The sequence below is a fragment of the Nycticebus coucang genome, chromosome 22 (genome assembly GCF_027406575.1).
Source record: "Nycticebus coucang isolate mNycCou1 chromosome 22, mNycCou1.pri, whole genome shotgun sequence".
Taxonomy (NCBI): Eukaryota; Metazoa; Chordata; class Mammalia; order Primates; family Lorisidae; genus Nycticebus; species Nycticebus coucang.
The window spans coordinates 47,332,735-47,356,141 of NC_069801.1; the positions used below are offsets into that span (position 1 = coordinate 47,332,735).

Sequence of the window (23,407 nt, forward strand, 5' to 3'; positions counted from 1 at the left end):
TTAGTATATAATACTGAAATTATAAGTAAAATTCTTAGAGGGAATAAGCATTTAGCAAATATATATATAAATATTTTATATATATAGCTAAATATATATAAACAAATTTATATATAATATATAACTAAATATATAATTAGTTTAGTTATATATATTTTAGAAATATATAATTTAGTTATATATTATATTTAGTTATAAATATATATTTAGTTAAATATAATATATAGTATATATATAAATAATATATACAGTGTGAGGTTCTGTAACTCAAAGTTATATATATATATATATATATATATCTCCATAGCTAAATGCTTATGGGTTTTTCTTAGAATTTTTTAAAGTGCTTTGTTTCATGAGACAAATAAAATGAATAAACCCTTCCAAGAGATCCTAATTTAGTTGGGAGAAAAGCATTCATCACTACTGCTAAAGTTTAGTGACTCAAGTTTATATTTGGAATGTTCCAAGATCAACCTAGAAATTACTGCAACACATTTTATACAGATATGGGTTGGTCAATTTAAGTATTCAACTCAGAAAGAAAGTTAGTAGAATATTTCTAGAGGTGTAAATTTTTTTTTTTTTGTAGAGACAGAGTCTCACTTTATGGCCCTTGGTAGAGTGCCATGGCATCACACAGCTCACAGCAACCTCCAACTCCTGGGCTTCAGCGATTCTCTTGCCTCAGCCTCCCGAGTAGCTAGAGGTGTAAAATTTAAATCACCAACAATCACAGGGGTTGTAACATTTTAGAGAAATGTTTCTTTCTTAATTCCAGTTTGTTAGAGAAATCGGGAAGTTTAACTAATATATCAAGTGATACTCATATTCTGGTTACTTTTCCAAGGCATTCATTTAGTTCAATGTCTTTTACTTACTTTCTACACAAAAGAGAGTCATTGTAAATTCCGACTGAAGAACTAATGTTTTCATAGGCTTAATCAGAGTATTGCTTAAGGAAAAGCATATTTGCTTGGCAAGTCCTTTGCCATATTAGACGTTTATGTCCCAGCTATAACACCAGGTGGTAGTCCTGAAAAACCACCAAGGAAGCACCCAGATCAAATAGCCCACAGGCCCAAAATTCTCTATATGACTAGCCTGAACTAGGCAAATCAGCTATGGGCTCAGATAAGCTACCAACAGGAATTTATTTCAAAACTTTTATCTGTGGTAAAAAAAAAAAAAAAAAAAAAAAATCACAGTTAAAAGGAAATCCACAAATATATTACTTACAATGCCTAGAAATCTTTTCTGTATTTCCATATATTAATGTGTCCCATCTCAGCTCACTAGTAACATGTAAATGATCACATAAGACTTCTGATACACAGCCCACAAATCAATAAATATTAGTGCATGCAGTCTTCCATTAAACTGAGTGAAAGTGTGAGGTTCTGTAACTCAAAGTTATAAGCATCTAATAGATGATGCAATTTTCATGACAGATAACTTTGGGTAAGTGTAGGATAAAAATCCAAGAAAGATCATACAGGAGAAAACTCAATTGCACAATTTTATTTAGATAGATCTAGGATAGGTGGCATAGAAAATAAAAATTGTCCTTGTTATTGGGCAATGAATCAACCTAATTAATTATCTATGGTTTTGAGGAAATCTCCTTTTATTCTTTTTAGAGAATACGCTATTCTAATGAACTTTCACCTTGTGTTTGTAAAATGTGTATTTACCCATTTTCCTTAATAGTAAAAATGATGAAAATAGGCATGAAAAGTAGCCATGTAATTTTATTTGTTATTTTCATATAGAGAAATTTAACACCTTAACTTAAAATAATTTATAATTTGTAATATGGACAGAATTAGATTTTCAATAAGGATCCCAAGTACCTTAAATTCTAGAAATGACTCCATTCTTTTTCGCCCCATTGCCCCACTTTTGGTTTCTTATATATTAAATGTTTAATAATTGAATTCCTTTATGTTTCTATTTTCAGTCTTTAATATCACTTCTTTTTATTTTTATGACAATAACGGAATACCACATTTAAAAAAATATAGATTGAAATATCCTATCACACTTCACAGTTGGTCCTGCAATTCATTGAGAAATAGCTCTAAAGCCTTAAACAAGGCCTTTATTTAGTGTTTTTAAAAGAGTGTCATAAGGAGTTAATAGGACACAGCTGTACTGGCTCTTTCTAATAAGCAGCTTCTGTCGCTTTGGTCACCACAGGTGTCTCTGTAACCTGCAAACTCTTATTACTAGTGTATCAAAGTTGTGCTACTTAACAGACTTCTTTAGTAAAACATAACAAAGCAATTACATGGCTGTTGATTGCCAGTCATAAAAAAAAACCCCTCCAACACTGTTTTTCAAAAGAAACTACACTGCAATTTTTTGTCATTGTAAAATAAAAGGAACTAAAGAATTAAATGGAGGATAGAACAAAATAACAGCAGGTAGCCCACTGAACTTAGCCACTACAGATGGTTTAGAAATAGTGTTTCCTTCTCCATCAAGTTGTGGATAAAAGGAAAGGAGGAGATGCCTTACTGCCAATGAATGGCAAAGATTTAGCCAAGTCTCCAGTCTGCGTATTTTGCCTCATGAAAGACGTTGGATGTGGCATTTCTATCTGTTTTTGGCACCGCTTTTCACCACCTTTAACTGAGTGTGAATAATAACCTGATTTAATTTAAACAAATACAGGTGCTAAAGGTTCTTTATTTATGTATAACAGGGAACATTTCCAAGGCAGAAAGACATCTCCTTTGAAATTTCCTAACCATTTGCTTAAAGAAATGAAGTATTAGATGAAGAAATTACTTCAACATTCCTTTGCCCCACATTTAAGGGGAAGACTCATCTTTCTTTACAGATTTACATTAAATAAAACAAAGTCTGAATGACGACCAAAAATTCAGTGAGCCATACAATAATAAAAAGACGTATCAGATGATTTCTAATTGTTCTATAATTGCTTAAATAAGGTAACTATAATAGGCCTGCCTTGAAATGAATTAATTCAATCTCCCTGTTCATAATCCAACAGCCTGGGATTATGATTGTGTTAACACACCCAAAGTAGCATCATGGGATGTTATGCTCACATGTGTAATTAAACATGATGAAATATATTTCAGATGGGAAACTCAAATAGGCAAAGGAATTATCACTTACAGATATTATGATTAACAAACTTGTAAATTTATGCTGACAGGTAGGAAAGAGATTTGTTTTTTCCGATTGAGAATATGGATTTATTGCTGGCTGTGTGCAAAAGAATGTGTGCAATAAAGCGAGTACGTCAATTAGCATATGCTAGCATTAAGCTATTACCAAATCCACCGGACGGTCCAGAATGTCCTGCCTTCTTTAATGAAGTTATTAAAAAATAAACTTACTACTGGATTATGTATTAGATTTGCTTTGCCTTTTCTATCATTAAAAACAGTGATTTTCTTAAATGTTCAACAACATATTAGAACTGTACTGTATCTGTCATACTGCAAAAAAGATGAGAGAAATTAATTTTTCTTTTCAGGTCATTCCTAAATTTAAGAAGAGTCTTTTATTATCAGTTAAGGTATATTTTCACAATTATAAATAACCGCATGTGACAGCCACAACAAATAGCGCCCATCTAATGAAATGCAATGGTAGAGAATTTAATGCTGAAGATAAAAAATGAAAAGTGTTTATGATGACAGAAACCAAACACAAAGACAACTTAAAAAAAAAATAGAGGTTTATTACTTGTGAACAACAGCATTACCTTGCTCTGTTGGCATCCTTTGTCAGATCCCACGCCCAGGTTATAAAATTTTGACTCAGATAAGAAACAATGGATTCAGCACAAAGCATTTGTGAACAGAACACGTTGGTTAACACACTTTCATCATGGTGGAGGTAGATAGCAAGAAGCTTTCTCTGAAAAGGGGAGAAAAAGGGACAGATTAAAACATCCATTAGCTGTGAAGGCTATGTTAACCAGTTTGATGAAAATATTTCAAATTGTATATAAAACCAGCACATTGTACCCTACGATTACATTAATGTATAGAGCTATGATTTAATTAAAAAAAAATCCACTAATGTAGCAAGATTTCTGGAATTTGGAGAGGCATAATCAGTCCACATGAATAACAAGGGCAAAAATTAAATGCCATTCCCTAAAAGAGTACCTTACCTTTGGAGTTCTTAAAGCATCTATAAATACCAATAAATTTTGCTTCCTTCTACTTTGAAAAAGCTAGGATGATAATATCTAGTTTTACAGACTGCTACTATAGATAACATTTAATGTGCAAACCTATCTCAAGCAGAAATTATAACAGAACTGCATTTTCCTCAGATAAAATGGAATTACCATTCTTCTCATTTCTTATGTACTTGATACATGAAGAGAAACATTAACATTGAACTGTTCAACTATACAGAGAAAAAATACTAAGACTGGATGGCAAAATCTCTCTTACATTTTTTTTTAATGCTTTTAATCTGAACACTGAGTAGTCTCTTCTGCTTGAAATAAAAAGGTCTGAAATGAAGGTTTGTTTTAGTTCCACAGATAACAGTTTCCCACATTAAAGTCCTTATTTAAGAGCATGTAACATCTAATTGCCATTTGAAAAGATGATATTCATTCACATGAATTCTTTCTAGTTTATATTTCAGAAAATGTCCAGAAATGTGATTTCTTAGTTAGATAATTATCTGTCCTGTCTGCCACAATTAAACTTGCTTTCAAGAGGTGGCACTTGCTGTTTTAAAAGTATCCTCTGTCACAGTTGAATATTCAATTAAATAACTGAAACTGAAATTGATAAGGAAATAGGTATAATAAGAACAATGGGCAAAAGTAGTTCAGCTTATAATTTATAACATGTTAGCTTCAACAACAATGTCTATGAGGATAAAAGAGACTAAATTGCTGACTTCTTGGTGCTACCTTATAGAACTGAGTTTAGGAGTAGTTACAATTAACAGAAAAATAAGGATAGAGCAGGCATGGTGGCTCATGCCTATAATCCTAGCACTCTGCAAGGCCAAGGCGGGTGGTTAGCTTGGGCTCAGGAGTTCGAGACCAGCCCAAGCAAGAGCAAGACACCATCTCTACTAAAAATAGAAAAACTAGCTGGGTGTTGTGGCAGGTGCCTGTAATCGCAGCTACTGGGGAGGCTAAGGCAAGAGGACTGCTTAAGTCCAGGAGTCTGAGGTTGCTGTGAGTTATGACACCATGGCACTCTACCAAGGGTGACAAATTGAGACTCTGTTTCAAAAATAAACAAATAAAAATAAATAAATAAATAAAAAGGAAGATAAAATTTTATAGTAAATACAACATACAAACCAATCTGTAAAATACTACCAAAAGAAACTTTCAAGGAACCTTAGGATCTTTCCCTTCATATTGAATAAAGATGTGACAATAGTAAATGAAAATTTGGGATTTTAAACAAAAGTATATTTATAGAAAAATATGAGAGTCATGCTGATGAAAGGCTAACGAATTCTGATGCTTGGAATTATCTTGATAAAGAATCCAAATAATAATAATGATAATAATAATAATAAAGCAATCATTAAAATATTTTCTTCCAAGATAAATTTTGTACTAAATGAAGTTAGCCAGAGTTAGATTAAGATTCTAACAGCTTCTAGTATGAATAGGATCAATAATCTTAGGAATAAACCAGTAAGACAGACATAACTTCATTAGAGTATGGAGAAACTAAAGTTTAGAAAGATGATTTGTCCCAAATTTCATAGCTGATTAGTAAGTAATAAAGCTGAGATAGAATACCAGATTGTCCTGCCTGACTCCAAGCCTAAGTGTTCTTTCTCTGACATTACAGTGAGAGACAGAAATTAACTACACTGTAGTCAAGGCTTGAGGGAGTGCTCATGTAACATGAAGATGCCAGACTGCTTATAACATCAGTGCGTCCAGGACTCGGACACAGCATGGAATGCGAATAAGGACAGGACTCCTGGGTGTAAGTAGCTCAGCTGATCCGATCTTGCTTGTGTTAATTCATTTATTCATTCATTCCACAAGCATTTGTTGAAATACTCTTTGTGTCAGGCCCAGCAGGAAGCACTGACAATAAAATAGTGAACAAGAAAGACTCGGGGTTTCTTCATCCATGTTGACGTCTGCAAAGAACAGTAGCTAGCTTCTAGGAAGTTTGTAATCAGACACTTTGTTGGAGAGATACTTATCTAGGAAATTCCTACTCATCCTTTAAGGCTCAAAGCAAAAGCCTCTCTGAAACCTTCTCTGATTCCTTCAGGCAAAGTTAAGAGCTTCCATTGCTGGGCCTCCATCTCTTCCCCTACTTGTTTACCAGTTTCCCCTCTAGACTAAGTCTCTCAAGGGCAAGGATGGGGTCTCTTTTAGTCTTCTTTATATTTTTAAACTAGCCTAAGTTGCAGCCTATTTAATTACAAAAAAACACAAAACAAACAAACAAAAAAATAAAAACCTTGGAAGCTGATACCAACCACAGCCCCCCTGGCAAAAAAGACACCCAATGGCAGCGGCTAAACTAAATCTGTTTTAGTAAACGAATTGAGAATTCTGCTGTTTTAGGAAAAGGAACGTGAATCTGGCACCACTAACAAATTCACAGCTCCTCTTCTTAGGAGCTCTCTAGCTGAATAGACACGGGGATGTCAACCTCTAATTCAGCTTGATCGTATCTCAGCAACTACATTTAATGAGACACTGGGAACAAGAGAGCTGTCCACTTTTTAAATCAGCACATTTCTAACCAAACAATGGCAATGGCTAAATCTTTAAAATGCATATTTCTCTCAAGAACACTGCAACGGAACATTTAGACTTTGGGAAAGAGATTAGTGATTTACATCATTATTTCACTGATTTAATTTAAATGTTCCTCCAAACCAAACACACATGTGCTGAAGAGGCTACTAAGAAACCCAACATGCAAAGTTCCCCATAGGTGCAGCCCGCAGTGTTGACTGAAAATAAACTTGGAAATCCAGGGCACTAATGCACAATATCAAGCAATAAAACAGCATCTCTTTGGCAATATTTAATTTAAAAAAGAAGAAAGAGGCAGGCGAAGATCAGGCACTGTCTGTTTTGGAGGATCAACCATTCTGCATTTCAAAGCACTGGTCCCTGCAATATCCAGGTTACTGTGCTAGAATCTCGACTATTATATCGCAGTTGTGAGAGGGAGGGCAAAGATGTGTTTACTCAGTGATTAGGCCCTTAGAATAAGCCTCTAGCTCCTAGAGAGACAGCTCACCACTTACTCATTTGGGCCAATTCACAAAGCCTAGGAAGATTAAACATCCATGCTGAGAAGACAAGCGAATGCAGACGGTGAAAAAGAAATAAAAATTCTTTAAAAACTCTGAGATGACTTCATTATTTTTCCACAAGGAAACTTTAGGAAAGTGTTTAGTTAGAGAAAAACCCACATTGACCTTTCTCTAAACCCTTAATCTTTCCTTTGTGGTGGCACTGCTTTGTGGTAAGCGATTGGCTTGCCTCGCCCCTCTTTTCACTGGAAGCTGAGAAAAAAGGCTCTGTAGAAACAGTTTTCGTTCCAGGGACACAAACCCCTGACACTGTTAAACATGAGAAGCCAGGAAACACTTAAAAAAATTCCCACTTTAAGCTCTAAACTGAATGTGAAAAAGGAGATGATAAAAAGTATCAAAAGAGGATCTTCAGGCTAGGGGTACTCCCATAGTAGCTTTCCAACTGAGTAATCTTAAAATAATCTTTTCTGCAACATAATACACTTTTGACAAAAAACTTTCTTCTGCTATTATGACAGTAAATAAGCAAAACATAAAGATTCTTAATATGCAAATGCTACTAATATATAAAAATCTGATTAAATTCTAGACACAGATAGATGAACTCCAAATTCAGATTTTTGATTGCCTTGTTGAGCTCAATTAAGCACAGGCCAAAACAGTAAGAACTGGGTTCAGCATATCAAATAATTTGGGAGAGTTAAAATGGCAAAACAATCAGAAAACTGCTTTTGTAAAGAAAGGGCACCTAGGACTACAGAAAAAGCATAAGAAAATTTTTTGTTTTTTATTACTGTAACCAGTTTTTCCTTTGGCCCATTAATAATTTAGTTCAATAACATTTAAAAAGTACCTATGTGTTAGGCATTGAGAATGTAAAGATGAGTAAAACAAAGTCCTTTACCCTCAAAGAGTTGGGGTAGGTATATGGGGAGGTAAATATTTATTTATAGTACAATATAACAAGTAATAATATCGAGGTATTACAAAGAATTTATATTTGATTTGTCCTTTCTAATTTGGCAGAAGTCTAGTCTGGTAGACTACAAAGACAAGCAATCCAGCTACACTATCCTCAGACTCCCTCCCTGTGATCCAGGTTTTGGTAACACAGTGTAAAGGAAAGTCTCCAGCCTTGAAAATAATAGAAAGCTCTGTTCTAAACTTCAACAACCACAAGGCAAGATGGGTTGTTGTAAACTTTGTGGATAAAGTAGGTAAAGTGCCTATTTACAATGCCTGGCCCATGATAGACACAGAATGCAAAGTAGCTGAGGATATAGACTCCTGAACTATCCAGGCAAAATAAAGGGTTTTGAAAGCAATTTTAAGAGAAATAGCAGCCTTATACATGAAAGATTAAGCATCTCCTTCATTTTTTCCTACTGGCAATAGAGTCTGAGATGCCTATTGTGTCCCTCCCTTCGGTGACTCACTAATCTTCACGTTCAAATCCAGAAGCTAAGGTACTGAAAGTTGATACTTAGGAAATGTCCAGCAAACAGCAACCAATGTGATTTTGTCTTGAGCTACAGTGGCTATTGTATTTAGATGTTTAGTATCACAGAATCACAGAACATTGGAGCTAGAAGAAATGAGCTATGTTTCAAAATATGCCAGACACAGAACAGACCCTCAGGAAATATTTCCTGATGGACTAAAAAGAAGCATTTCTTTATGCATACCAAAACATCCATAATCCGTGTGTTCAATGATTTTAAGTTGTTATAACACATAATTTCTAGAAATAGTACAATGTAGTTCATAGCTTTTTTCAGTATAAGAATTATAGCATAAAATAATTTCTTTTGTGTAAACTGGAACCTGGCTTTATTTCTTTTCTTCCCATTTGTTTTCCTTTTCCATCAGGGCTATCATCACTATAATAATCAGAATCATTATCATTACCATTCTTTTAAGTTTGGTGGTGGGTTTTTGACACAAACAGTGGATACATTGACACAATACCTGTTTATAGCCTTTATATAGATTTACCAATTATTAACATTTTGCCATATTTGCTTTATCATTCTTTTTACACTTGTTTCCCTGAAATGTTTGAAGGTTGACACATCATGATGCTTCTATCTTCAACACATTTAGTATCTGTCTCCTGAGAACAGTACATTCCAGTACATTCCCTTATATAACCATCATATCTTTGTTATGAACAAAACATTTAGTATTGTTACAATAATATCATCTAGGGTAGAATTTATATTCAAAGTTTCCCCAAGTACCCCTAAATGTCCTTTGTAGCAGTTTTATGTATTAAGTCCAGAATCTAATTTGGATCATTCCAGTACTCTGCCAGTATTCTGATATTTCTATAATCCTGTTCTTGTATACATATGTTCATAGGTACAGCTCAGCATATAACCATGACTCAAGGTAAGTATACGGTGAGAACAGAAGCAGGGCAGGATGAAGCCACATTATCTGGGTTCAAATTCCTGTTCTGCTACCTCCCAGCCATGGGAGGCCTTGGTAAAGTTATTTCACTTTATTGTGCGTGGGTGCCATATGGTTCTTTTCTTTCCCTTTGTTGAACAGAAATTAATTTATTTTTATATTAGATTCAAATGAAATTTTATTTACATACAGTAAGATTCACCTATATAGGTATACAGTTCTATGAATTTAGAAATATGTATATAGGCATGTATTAGTCAAGATATAAAATATTACCATCACCCCAAAACTTCCTTGTGGGAATTGTGAGAATCTATTTTTTTTTTGAGACAGTTTCAAGCTGTCGCCCTGGGTAGAGTGGTATGGTGTCACAGCTCACAGCAACCTGAAACTCTTGGGCTTAAGCAATTCTCTTGCCTCAGCCTCCTGAGTAGCTGAGACTACAGACACCAGCCACAATGCCTGGCTATTTGTTGTTGTTGTTGTTGCAACTGTCATTGTTTTAGCTGGCCTGGGCCAGGTTTGAACCTGCCACCCTCAGGATATGTGGCTGGAACCCCATCTGAGCTACAGAGGCCACCCCCTTGTGGGAATCTTTATTACCTCTTTTCTTTTCATATCTCTAGCTTTGCTAACCAATAATCCAATTTCTGTGCCAACAGTTTTGCCTAGACCAAAATGTCTTATTAACGGAATTTTAGAGTAAAAATTCTTTTAAGGATTATGCACATTATAAAATGTACCACCAGTTTTTAAATTTTTATTGCTAAATAGCATTCCATTGTTCAGATACATCATAATTTGTTTATTCATTCACTAACTGATGAACATTTAAAGTCTATTTTAAGTCAATATTTTATTTCTTTTCCCTATACTTCATACCTGGCCCTTTTCACTTCCTAATTCACCTTCCTTCCTTCTGGCCCTTCCCTGCCTGCTTCCTACTTGACCCTCTCCACTTCTTCTTTTTTTTTTTTTTTTGAGATAGACTCTCACTATGTTGCCCTTGGCAAAGTGCCGTGGCGTCACAACTCACAGTAAACTCAAACTCTTGGGCTTAAGTGATTCTCTTGCCTCAGCCTCCCAAATAGCTGGGACTACAGGTACCTCTCCACTTCTTGTTTCTAGCTTCACCTTCTTCTTTTCCACATGGGTGCCATATAGTCCTGAAGGTCAGAGTCCAACACTGTCTAGATGGGAGCAGTGAGGAGGGAAGGCTGGCCATTAGTAATGATGAGTCTGTAGAGGTGCTTCTGTGATCAAGGCCTGAACATCAGACTTGCTGCTTGTTTGTTAAGGTGACACTTGAGCTGAATTTTAAAAGTAGGACAGGATAGGGTGGCGCCTGTGACTCAGTCGGTAGGGCGCCAGACCCATATACCAAGGGTGGCGGGTTCAAGCCCGGCCCCGGCCAAACTGCAACCAAAAAATAGCCGGGCGTTGTGGCGGGCACCTGTAGTCCCAGCTGCTCGGGAGGCTGAGGCAAGAGAATCGCTTGAGCCCAGGAGTTGGAGGTTGCTGTGAGCTGTGTGAGGCCACAGCACTCTACCGAGGGCCATAAAGTGAGACTCTGTCTCTACAAAAAATAAAAAAAATAAAAGTAGGACAGGATAATTGACTTCTCTGTGACTAAAGCTGGATTTTAAATTCAAGTGATAATGAGGAAAGGGAGTGAAAACAAGAAAAGTAAACAGAAATTTTGGGAAAAACTCATTAGTGTCTAGGGCCCAAAGTGTTCAAAGAATACCAAGCCAGGTATTTTTAAAGAGTAAAAAGCCACAGTGCAAGCTATATTGTGAAAAGAATCATGAGACTTTGCCTTGTTTGGCTTCCAAAGATGACTTCAGAGGCCAAAAGGCAGTAAGCAAACTGGAGAGGATGCAAAAGGAAACAGACAGCTGCTAAAGATGAGGTGATACCAGGATGGTGTCTTTTTCTATCTTTTCCTGAGGAGGATATTGGGACAGCATTCTGAAATCTTAAAGACACAGGTGTTTTTGAATCTCATGTAGGGAGAAGCATCATTTAAAAGTCAGAGGATTTTAAAAAAGCCTAAAAAGTAAAATCAAACTCTTCATAAAATTAGGTTGGCAAATGTTCATCAGGTACAGATCTTTTTTTTTTTTTTTTTTTTTCAGGTACAGATCTTTATCAGTTTTCATTGCTCAGAGTGTAATACTCCGGTAATGAAATACTATATTGAGGAAGGCCAACATGTGACTGAAGTTTTTATGAATAAGGAAATTAGAAGCTTAAGAGATTAGCTCTTACAGTAAACTACAGGGGCAGGCAGGCTCTCTGGGGAAGCTAAGAGAGGGAATGTGGATGCAAGGAAGTAGGAAGTTTAAGGCCAGACCAAAGACCTTATCTAATTGGTTTTCCAGGTCAACACTTAGATGCAACGTCAAGGACTTTGGAGGAGTAGCCTCGTAACAGTGCTGGTAAGATTTTTCTGATGCTCTGCTATCTCTTCTGAGAGGGATACCATTATCCATAGTCAACCACAAGCCTGTTAAACAGGCAGAACATGAGTGTAAATGCGAGATACCCACTTAGAGAGGTAGTAGAAAACCAACACTCCCCTTCTCCATCCTCAGACCACCAAGGAAAAGAAAAACAATCTATAGTTTACCGATCTCACCTATTTCCACATTGCAAGACAGTGGGAGAACCACAGCAGTAAAGAATTACTTTTTTTCAGTAATTTTTTACATAGACAATTTCAGAATGCTGTCCTAACATCTTCCTCAGGAAATGAGAGGAAAAATGTATTGATAAAAATGCATTTTTCTGAAAATTCTAAGAATTCCAATGATTTATAGGTATACATGTTCAGTAGCTTTTTAATACCATCAAGTATTATCTGACAGATTTGAAGTGGAATATTATAAATAATAAAAACAAGCTGAATTTAAGCATATAGAACTGGAGTAACTTTTTTTTTTTTTTTATTGTTGGGGATTCATTGAGGGCACTGAATGAATAAGCCAGGTTACACTGATTGCAATCGTTAGGCAAAGTCCCTCTTGCAATCATGTCTTGCCCCCATAAAGTGTGACACACACCAAGGCCACACCCACCTCCCTCCTTCTGTTCCCCCCCCCATAACCATAATTGTCATTAATTGTCCTCATATCAAAATTGAGTACATAGGATTCATGCTTCTCCATTCTTGTGATGCTTTACTAAGAATAATGTCTTCCACGTCCATCCAGGTTAATACGAAGGATGTAAAGTCTCCATTTCTTTTAATAGCTGAATAGTATTCCATGGTATACATATACCACAGCTTGTTAATCCATTCCTAGGTTGGTGGGCATTTAGGCTGTTTCCACATTTTGGCGATTGTAAATTGAGCTGCAATAAACAGTCTAGTACAAGTGTCCTTATGATAAAAGGATTTCTTTCCTTCTGCGTAGATGCCCAGTAATGGGATTGCAGGATCAAATGGGAGGTCTAGCTTGAGTGCTTTGAGGTTTCTCCATACTTCCTTCCAGAAAGGTTGTACTAGTTTGCAGTCCCACCAGCAGTGTAAAAGTGTTCCCTTCTCTCCACATCCACGCCAGCATCTGCAGTTTTGAGATTTTGTGATGTGGGCCATTCTCCCTGGGGTTAGATGATATCTCAGGGTTGTTTTGATTTGCATTTCTCTAATATATAGAGATGATGAACATTTTTTCATCTGTTTGTTAGCCATTCGTCTGTCGTCTTTAGAGAAAGTTCTATTCATGTCTCTTGCCCATTGATATAAGGGATTGTTGGCTTTTTTCATGTGGATTAATTTGAGTTCTCTATAGATCCTAGTTATCAAGCTTTTGTCTGATTGAAAATATGCAAATATCCTTTCCCATTGTGTAGGGTGTCTCTTTGCTTTGGTTATTGTCTCCTTAGCTGTACAGAAGCTTTTCAGTTTAATGAAGTCCCATTTGTTTATTTTTGTTGTTGTTGCAATTGCCATGGCAGTCTTCTTCATGAAGTCTTTCCCCAGGCCAATATCTTCCAGTGTTTTTCCTATGCTTTCTTGGAGGATTTTTATTGTTTCATGCCTTAAGTTTAAGTCCTTTATCCACCTTGAATCAATTTTTGTGAGTGGGGAAAGGTGTGGGTCCAGTTTCAGTCTTTTACATGTAGACATCCAGTTCTCCCAACACCATTTATTGAATAGGGAGTCTTTCCCCCAAGGTATGTTCTTGTTTGGTTTATCAAAGATTAGGTGGTTGTAAAATGTTAGTTTCATTTCTTGGTTTTCAATTCGATTCCAAGTATCTATGTCTCTGTTTTTGTGTCAGTACCATGCTGTATTGAGCACTATGGCTTTGTAGTACAGACTAAAATCTGGTATGCTGATGCCCCCAGCTTTATTTTTGTTACAGAGAACTGCCTTAGGTATACGGGGTTTTTTCCGGTTCCATACAAAACGCAGAATCATTTTTTCCAAATCTTGAAAGTACGATGTTGGTATTTTGATAGGAATGGCATTGAATAGGTAGATTGCTTTGGGAAGTATAGACATTTTAACAATGTTGATTCTTCCCATCCATGAGCATGGTATGTTCTTCCATTTGTTAATATCCTCTGCTATTTCCTTTCTGAGGATTTCATAGTTTTCTTTATAGAGGTCCTTCACCTCCTTCGTTAGGGATATTCCTAGGTATTTCATTTTCTTTGAGACTATGGTGAAGGGAGTTGTGTCCTTAATTAGCTTCTCATCTTGACTGTTATTGGTCTACACAAAGGCTACTGACTTGTGGACATTGATTTTATATCCTGAAACATTACTGTATTGTTTGATGACTTCTAGGAGTCTTGTGGTTGAGTCTTTGGGGTTCTCTAAGTATAAGATCATGTCGTCAGCAAAGAGGGAGAGTTTGACCTCCTCTGCTCCCATTTGGATTCCCTTTATTTCCTTGTCTTGCCTAATTGTATTGGCTAGAACTTCCAGCACTACGTTGAATAGTAAAGGTGACAGAGGACAACCTTGTCTGGTTCCAGTTCTAAGAGGAAAAGCTTTCAGTTTTACTCCATTCAGTAAAATATTGGCTGTGGGTTTGTCATAGATAGCTTCAATCAGTTTTAGAAATGTGCCACCTATGCCTATACTCCTCAGTGTTCTAATTAGAAAAGGATGCTGTATTTTATCAAATGCTTTTTCTGCATCTATTGAGAGGATCATGTGATCTTTATTTTTGCCTCTGTTAATATGGTTGATAACGTTTATAGACTTGCGTATGTTAAACCAGCCTTGCATCCCTGGGATGAAGCCTACTTGATCATGATGAATGACTTTTTTGATGATAAGCTGTAATCTATTGGCTAGGATTTTGTTGAGAATGTTTGCATCTATGTTCATGAGTGAGATTGGTGTGAAATTCTCCTTTTTGTTTGGGTCTTTTCCTGGTTTTGGTATCAGGGTGATGTTTGCTTCATAGAATGTGTTGGGGAAGATTCCTTCTTCCTCAATGTTTTGGAATAATTTCTGCAGTACAGGAATAAGCTCTTCCTTGAAGGGTTGATAGAATTCTGGAGTGAAGCCATCTGGACCAGGGCATTTTTTGGTTGGAAGCTTTTTTATTGTTTCTTTGATCTCAGTGCTTGAAATTGGTCTGTTCAGGAGCTCTATTTCTTCCTGGCTGAGTCTAGGGAGAGGGTGTGATTTTGATTGATCCATTTCTTTTACATTGTCAAATTTCTGGGCATACAGATTCTGGTAGTATTCAGAGATGATCTCTTGTATCTCTGTGGGATCAGTTGTTATTTTCCCTTTATCATTTCTGATTGAGGTTACTAGAGATTTTACTTTTCTATTCCTCGTTAGTCTGGCCAATGGTTTATCTATTTTATTTATTTTTTCAAAAAACCAACTCCTTGTTTCATTAATTTTCTGAATGATTCTTTTGTTTTCAATTTCATTGATCTCTGATTTGATTTTGGATATTTCTTTTCTTCTACTCAGTTTAGGCTTAGATTGTTCTTCCTTTTCCAATTCCATAAGATCTCTTGTGAGATTGTTGATGTGCTCTCTTTCTGTTTCTCGAATGTAGGCATCTAAAGCGATGAATTTTCCTCTCAAAACTGCTTTTGCAGTATCCCACAGGTTTTGGTAGCTTGTGTCTTCATTGTTGTTATGCTCAAGGAAGTTAATGATTTCCTGTTTAATTTCTTCCTTCACCCATCTGTTATTCAACAGAAGATTGTTTAGTTTCCATGCCTTTGGGTGGGGTCGAGCATTTTTGTTAGAGTTGAGTTCCACCTTTAGTGCCTTATGGTCTGAGAAGATAGAAGGTAAAATTTCAATTCTTTTGATTCTGTTGATATTTGCTTTGTGTCCCAGGATATGATCAATTTTGGAGAATGTTCCATGGGGTGATGAGAAGAATGTACATTCTTTATCGTTGGGATGGAGTGTTCTATATGCGTCTATCAAGCACAGTTGTTCTAGGGTCTCATTTAAGTCTCTTATATCCTTGTTTAATTTCTGTTTAGAGGATCTGTCCAGCTCTGTAAGAGGAGTGTTAAGGTCCCCTGTTATTATGGTATTATCAGATATCATATTGCTCAGACTAAGGTCTGTTTCAAGAATCTGGGAGCATTTAAATTGGGTGCATAGATACTTAGAATTGAAATGTCTTCTTGTTGTATTTTTCCCTTGACCAATATAAAGTGACCATGTTTGTCTTTTTGACTTTAGTTGCTTTAAATCCACATGTATCTGAAAATAAGATTGCAACTCCTCTTTTCTTCTGAATTCCATTTGCCTGAAAAATTGTCTTCCAACCCTTGACTCGGAGCTTGAATTTGTCTTTTGAAGCCAGGTGTGTTTCTTGCAGACAGCAAATGGACGGCTTGTGTTTTTTAATCCAGTCAACCAATCTATGTCTCTTCAGTGGGGAATTCAAGCCATTAACATTTATTGAGATAATTGATAAGTGTGGTAGTATTCTATTCGTCTTATTTTGTGAGAGTCCATTGCTTAGTTTTATCTTTTGCATCAGTGTGGAGGTTTGGTTCTGTCCTTTAATTTCTGAGTTCTTACTTTGCTGCTGATCCATTGTGGTGGTCAGTGTGCAGAACAGGTTGAAGTATTTCCTGTAGAGCTGGTCTTGTTGTGGCAAATTTCCTCAATGTTTGTATATCCGTAAATGATTTGATTTCTCCGTCAATTTTGAAGCTTAGCTTAGCAGGGTACAGAATTCTGGGCTGGAAATTGTTCTGTTTAAGTAGATTAAAGGTAGATGACCATTGTCTTCTTGCTTGAAAAGTTTCATTAGAGAAGTCTGCGGTCAATCTGATGGATTTGCCCCTGTAGGTCAACTGGCGCTTACTCCTGGCAGCTTGCAGAATCTTTTCTTTTGTCTTGACTTTGGACAGGTTCATCACAATGTGTCTTGGAGAAGCTCGGTTAGAGTTGAGGCGACCTGGGGTCCGATAGCCCTCTGAAAGCAGTGTGTCAGAATCTTTGGTGATATTTGGGAAATTTTCATTTATAATATTCTCTAGTATGGCTTCCATTCCTCTGGGGCATTCTTCTTCCCCTTCTGGAATTCCTATAACTCGTATGTTGGAACGCTTCATAAAGTTCCATAATTCTGACAGTGAACGTTCTGCTTTCTCTCTCTTCTTTTCTGCCTCTTTTACTATCTGAGTTATCTCAAAAACTTTGTCTTCTACCTTTGAAATTCTTTCTTCTGCATGGTCTAACCTGTTGCTGATACTTTCCATTGCATCTTTAAGTTCCCTGATTGACTGTTTCATTTCCTTCGGCTCTGCTATATCCTTTTTATATTCTTCATATCGTTCATGTCTGATTTGATTCTGTTCTTGGATTTCCTTTTGGTTATTTTCCACTTTATTAGCAGTTTCCTTCATTGTTTCCATCATTTCTTTCATTGTTTGCAACATGTGTATTGTAAATTCCCTTTCTGTCATTCCTAACATTTCTGTATAGGTGGAATCCTCTCATGGCCCCTTGGCGGGGTTGTTCTGGACTGGTTCTTCATGTTGCCTGGAGTTTTCTGCTGATTCTTCCTCATGGGTGATTTCTTTTATCTGTTTCCTTGCCCTAATTTTCCTGTCACTTCCTCTTGCTCTTTAAGTTCTCGTGCCTGTGGACTAAGGGTTACAGGACCAGAAGGGTGAGAAGGTTTAAGAGCAAAAAAGGGATGAAAGAAAGGAGGACCGAGTGATAAGGAAAAAAAAAGAAAAATAGAGAAAGGAGAGGGGGTGGGTAAAGGGAATATTGACAAAAAGAAGAGAGGCACAGAAAGAGGGAGACAGAGCAATATAGGTGTACAGTAGGGTACTTTGATACAACCTTAAAAAAAAACCCACCTTCTGGGGGTGCCCAGTTGGGTGGTTCCCTTGAGGTCAGCAGCTCTTTGCTAACCTGATCAGACACAGTACCCCACCTCCACCAAGTAGAGAGGAAAGACAAAAATGCTATAAATCAAACCAAAACAAGCAAACAGAAAACTTTACGGGATAAAATTGGCTGGAAAAACCAAATAATAGCGGTAGAAACACTAACAAAAATGAAGTTCTAATTATTGAAATAGGCAGCAATGGGAAATTATAATTAAACTAGAAAAATTGAGAAAGAAAAAGGATCTGTATGGAAAAGGTTGAACTTAAAAAACAAAACAACAATCCACAACATCAAAATAAACAAAAAAAACAACCAAACCAGAAAAAAAAAAACCACAACCAAAAACAAAGCAGTATGTATATGTTATTGAATATTGTCTGGGCAACACGTGGTCTTCTGGGGTATGAGATGTTAACCACAGTTCTGATATGACTGGAGGCTGCTAGTTTCTCAAACCCCAGCAGGTAGACACCCTAAATCTCTCTTCAGCCTACTTAAAAGGCACTTTGAACTTGTTCACTTACTGAGCAGAAGCTTTCTCAGGGAAGTGCTTGTCGCTGGAATCACTGCTGAAGTAGCTATCCACTTACCCTGTGTGTCAAAACTGGTCTCCCTCTGCCGTCGAGGGTTAGGGCTGCAAGGCGGCTCAGATCCCGCCCTTAGGCTACTTGGTCGCTGGGTTACCAGCTCCCACCCAATTCCAGCTCTGCGACCCTGAGGGCGGATCTTGCCGGGGGCAGATTGCTCACAATGTCTGCCTGTGACCCAGAGCCAAACACTATTAGCTCCGTCTGGCTCAACGGCTCAGACTGGGGCCCTAGACAAAGGCCAAAGTTCTCCGCACTCCCGCTCAGGCTCTCCCCAAGGCAGTTCAGCTGAGTGCCAAGTCCAAAGACACCAAAACAGTTCACAGGTAAGGCCTTTCTGGTTTGCAGTCTCGCTGCTACTGAACTTACAATTGCGGCGGGTTTAGACGGATTGAACACACGCGACCACTTGCTGGTTTTCCACTGTTTTAGTCCTCCTCTTGGGGTCCAGAAGTCTCTCGCTGACTCCCGTATCCTCTCAGGGGTGATGATAGGCAGATCCCACCAGCCAGAGATGCCTGGAGTCCTATATCCCCAGACTCACGGTGCCCAGATGCAAGGAAGCTGTTACTCGGCTGCCATCTTGCTCCGCCTCCCTGGAATAACTCTTAATCATCACTCATTTAATAGAGTGACAGAGACTGCTAATAATCCCTAAATATTTTCCATTTCTGTTTTAGTGAGAAAATCTATTATTTATTTTTTTAGTTAATGGATGGCTAAAATAAAAACTATTATTTCTCAGCCTAAAATCTGGTCCCAATTTAAGCAAAAGTTCCAGAAGTCATCCTGAATCATAAGAGAACCTGAATCGTGCCACACAGGGAAGTAACACGATAGAAGAAACCCAAGTTTCTAAGTCTGTAACGCACTGCACCAGGCCTGGAGAGACCACCTGTGGACTTCTTCGAGGGAAGAAATTAAATTCAGTTGTGTTTAAACCATTACTAATATTTATTTTTCTGATATAAGCAACTAAACCCAATTCTTTTTTTTTTTTTTTGTAGAGACAGAGTCTCACTTTATGGCCCTCGGTAGAGTGCCGTGGCGTCACACAGCTCACAGCAACCTCCAAATCCTGGGCTTAAGCGATTCTCTTGCCTCAGCCTCCCGAGTAGCTGGGACTACAGGCGCCAGCCACAACGCTCGGCTATTCTTTGGTTGCAGTTTTGGCAGGGGCCGGGTTTGAACCCTGCCACCCTCAGTATATGGGGCCAGCGCCTTACAGACTGAGCCACAGGCGCCACCCCTAAACCCAATTCTAATTCTTAATAGGCAGACTATAAGAAATCCTGGGAATGATATATAAAAAATGATATAGAACTTAGTTTATACTATCATTAACTGATAAGGTCTGAAGAAAAAATAAGCTTTTATGGGTTCACTCTTGGCCCAGAGAAAGATTCTGACAACCTACCAATGGAACACAAATCATATTTTAAGGGATTATAATTATCATGGCTTGAGGAAAGTAACCTGATTAACTGGTCATTTAGAAAGTTCCATCTTGCTCTGTTTTTCCACCTTGTACATCTGGTTAGTAAGAAGAGAGAAAACCTATTCTCAGATGGCCAAGAAGGAACCACGATGTAGCTCGGTGTCTGTAGCACAGTGGTTACAGTGCTGGCCACATACACCGAAGGTGGCGGGTTCGAACCTGGTCTGGGCCAGCTAAACAATAATGACAATTGCAACAAAAAATAGCTGGGCGTTGTGGCAGGCACCTATAGTCCCAGCTACTTGGGAGGCTGAGGCAAGAGAATGGCTTAAGCCCAAGAGTTTGAGGTTGCTGTAAGCTGTGACACTATGGCACTCTATCAAGGGCGACATAGTGAGACTCTGTCTAAAACAACAATAACAAAAAAAAACCAAAAAGAAGGAAGGAACCATGATTCCATAAAAGGAAAAGACAACATGAAAGTTGAGACTTGGGGTGAATCAAGGTTAGTCTTCATGCAATGAAGGGAGAGCCTTCATTGCTAACATGACATCTCGCCCATTTAATCCAGAGAAAATAGCCCACTGTGATTTATAATAGTGTAACAGCGAAGTATGCATTATCTGAAATGTCTTATGTCCCAGATTATATATATTTGAGACCCAGTAGAGTGGTGGAAGTCATAGCAAATGGTTGATGTAGGTATTTTTTAATTTTTATCATCTACCTACCTTTATACATATGTAATTTTTCCAACAAAAGCAGATATACTATATATACTATGATGTACCTTAAGTTTTTCACTTAATATATCTTGAACATCACTCCATATCAATATATATAAAGTATCTTCATTCTTTTAAATGGTTGCAAAGTATTCCACTGTATAAATTTATCATTATTGATTTACTCAGTCCTTTATTGATGAATATTTAAGGTATTTCCAGTTTTTTTCTATTATAAATGTTATATTTGTATTATTTCTTATTACTCATCTGTGTAAGTATATATTTAGAGAGATTTTTGCTACCATGATAGGTGAAAACTACATATTTGTAAATATTAATCTGTAATGAAAGATATGAAACATCTTTCCATATTTTGAGTCATTTTTATTTCCCTTTCTGTGAAATATCTGTTTATTGCTTGCCCCTATTATGGTTGCCTTTTTCTTAATGATTTTTTCATTTTAGATAAATTAGTTCTTTGTGGTATAAGTTTCCAGTATCTTTAATAATGATTTTATATACTAGTTCACATCACAAACACTTTACTTTTTCTCAATATAGTTATTTATAAATGGCTGCAAATGATAAGGCAAATATAAACTCAATAAATTCTATCATAATGTTCCCAAAAAAAGAAAGGTCAGAACATAATAGAGTAGGTCTATGACAAAAGCAATACTATTCTTTTCTATTTTTCAAAACACTTCCAAAGAGGGTGCTGAGGGGGTGAGGGATGCCAGAAGATACATGTGTAGAAAGAGGTACACAAAAGCTAATAAGTTGGAAAATTTAGAGCCAAAGTCTGTAAACTATATTGTGCTATTACTATTATACTATAGTTTTCTAATAATTTCCTGACATTCTGATAGCTACACATATACAAATGTACAGAGATCAGCCTCACTGTCACGAAATTCTCCCTTCTAATCCATCCTACAAACTGATATCATATTACTTATTCCTGTATTACAGCCCTGACGATGTCATACTTCTCTCCAAAAACTTTCAAGACTTAACCACTGCCTATCAACAAAAAATATCATTAGCCAGCATTCAGGGACCTGCATGATGACTCCTATCCCCAGAATTACTTCTTCTAGCCCCATGCTATACTGCTCCCTTATAAGTTCTGTACAGCCAATTAAGCAGGCCTATTAATCTCCTCTAATATGTATATCTGAATAACTTGGCTATTGTTAAGGTAAGGATTCATTATTCTAAATTGGGCTCATCACCAAGAAAAAAAGAAAAAAAAATGGAGGCTTATATAGCTAGTCAGTATCAGGGCTTGCTTTTCGAATCCAAATCTGTGTCCATTATTCAATGTCCATCTACTATAAGCAAACAATCTCAAAGAAGTTTCATACACTTTTCAAAGATATCGTACATATATTCATTTTTTGTTAAACCTTATGATGTATGAATCATAATCTAAAGTTTTAAATGTAGAAACTGATGTTCATGAAAATTCAGTAATCTGGTTAAAAGCACACAGTTACTATAATGGAAGCCAGAATTCAAACCTGAGAATTCTGATTAGTACTCTTCCTCTTATTTTTGAATGCAAATGTTTAGGATTAGTTATGGAATCAGTTTCCTTACATGTGAAATATTTAAGAGATCCAATTTAGTTTTTTATCTTTTAAAAATAGATAATATGCATAAAAATACTTTCTAGAACCAGGGAGGGTGGGTGGGGGGAATGATACAAATATGCATAAAGCCCATTAATAGAAATCAGTTTTGCTTTTGGTATTTTAATAAATTTTATGAATACTATTTTAAAATATGATTTAAAAAGATGTGAATAGCAGTAAACTGGAAAGAAAGTTTACACATATTAGCATATATTAAAACTAATTTAATAAATTTATAGATGATTTAAGAAATAATTTTAACATGGACAGTAAAAGTTTTTTAATTTTAATTAGGCAGATCTGATAACCGAGGTGAAGAATTAAAGGCAAATTTAAAATGGTGCTAACAATATACTGTTTAATGGAAACATCTAGTTATAGAATAGCAGATTTGGGATGTTGAGTTTATGTAAAATATAAAGCTTTTTGATTAATAATCATGTTCACAGATTTTATTTAAAGTAAAAACATTTACGAGTGGTTATTTTCAGGTTTGGAATTAGGTGGCAACTTTCATTTTCTACTTAAAATGTGTTTTTTTTTTTAAAAACAAATACATTATTTTTATAATAAAAACTTTTTTTGTTAAAAAAATATATTAGCATCATAGTTATTATCTCACACATGTGCAGGATGCTGTTGTAGCTGTCACACAAAATTACTCTAAAAGATATTGGCCTGCCTTTAAGGAATTTAAATCGAAAAGATAACACAGACAAGATGAGCAGACTGGGCATATTTTCAAAAGCACAAAGAAGTTTGTTTGCCTGGTTTTCTGGATGATGGGGTGCTAGAAGCTCACCAGCTATAGCTGTGGACTCAGATTTGTATAGAACTTATTTTTCTTAAAGACATTGATCAATGATGGCATTCAGATTGCTTTCAACACAAGCCAGAAGAAATAGCACTACTTTAAAATGGGCTAATTAAAAAAATATAAAAAACCTGATAACTAACAAGACTGTTAAAGTAAA

General features: G+C 36.4%; 1 protein-coding gene across 3 annotated transcripts in view; it reads right to left on the reverse strand.

The window, feature by feature from the left end:
- Positions 1 to 23,407, reverse strand: part of FAF1 (Fas associated factor 1) — a 498,736-nt gene that overhangs the window by 117,912 nt on the left and 357,417 nt on the right. For all 3 annotated transcript variants that reach the window (XM_053575767.1, XM_053575768.1, XM_053575766.1), the window contains one exon: positions 3,743 to 3,897. In XM_053575767.1, coding sequence (XP_053431742.1) covers positions 3,743 to 3,897 — 155 coding nt within the window. The remainder of the gene's footprint in view (positions 1 to 3,742; positions 3,898 to 23,407) is intronic.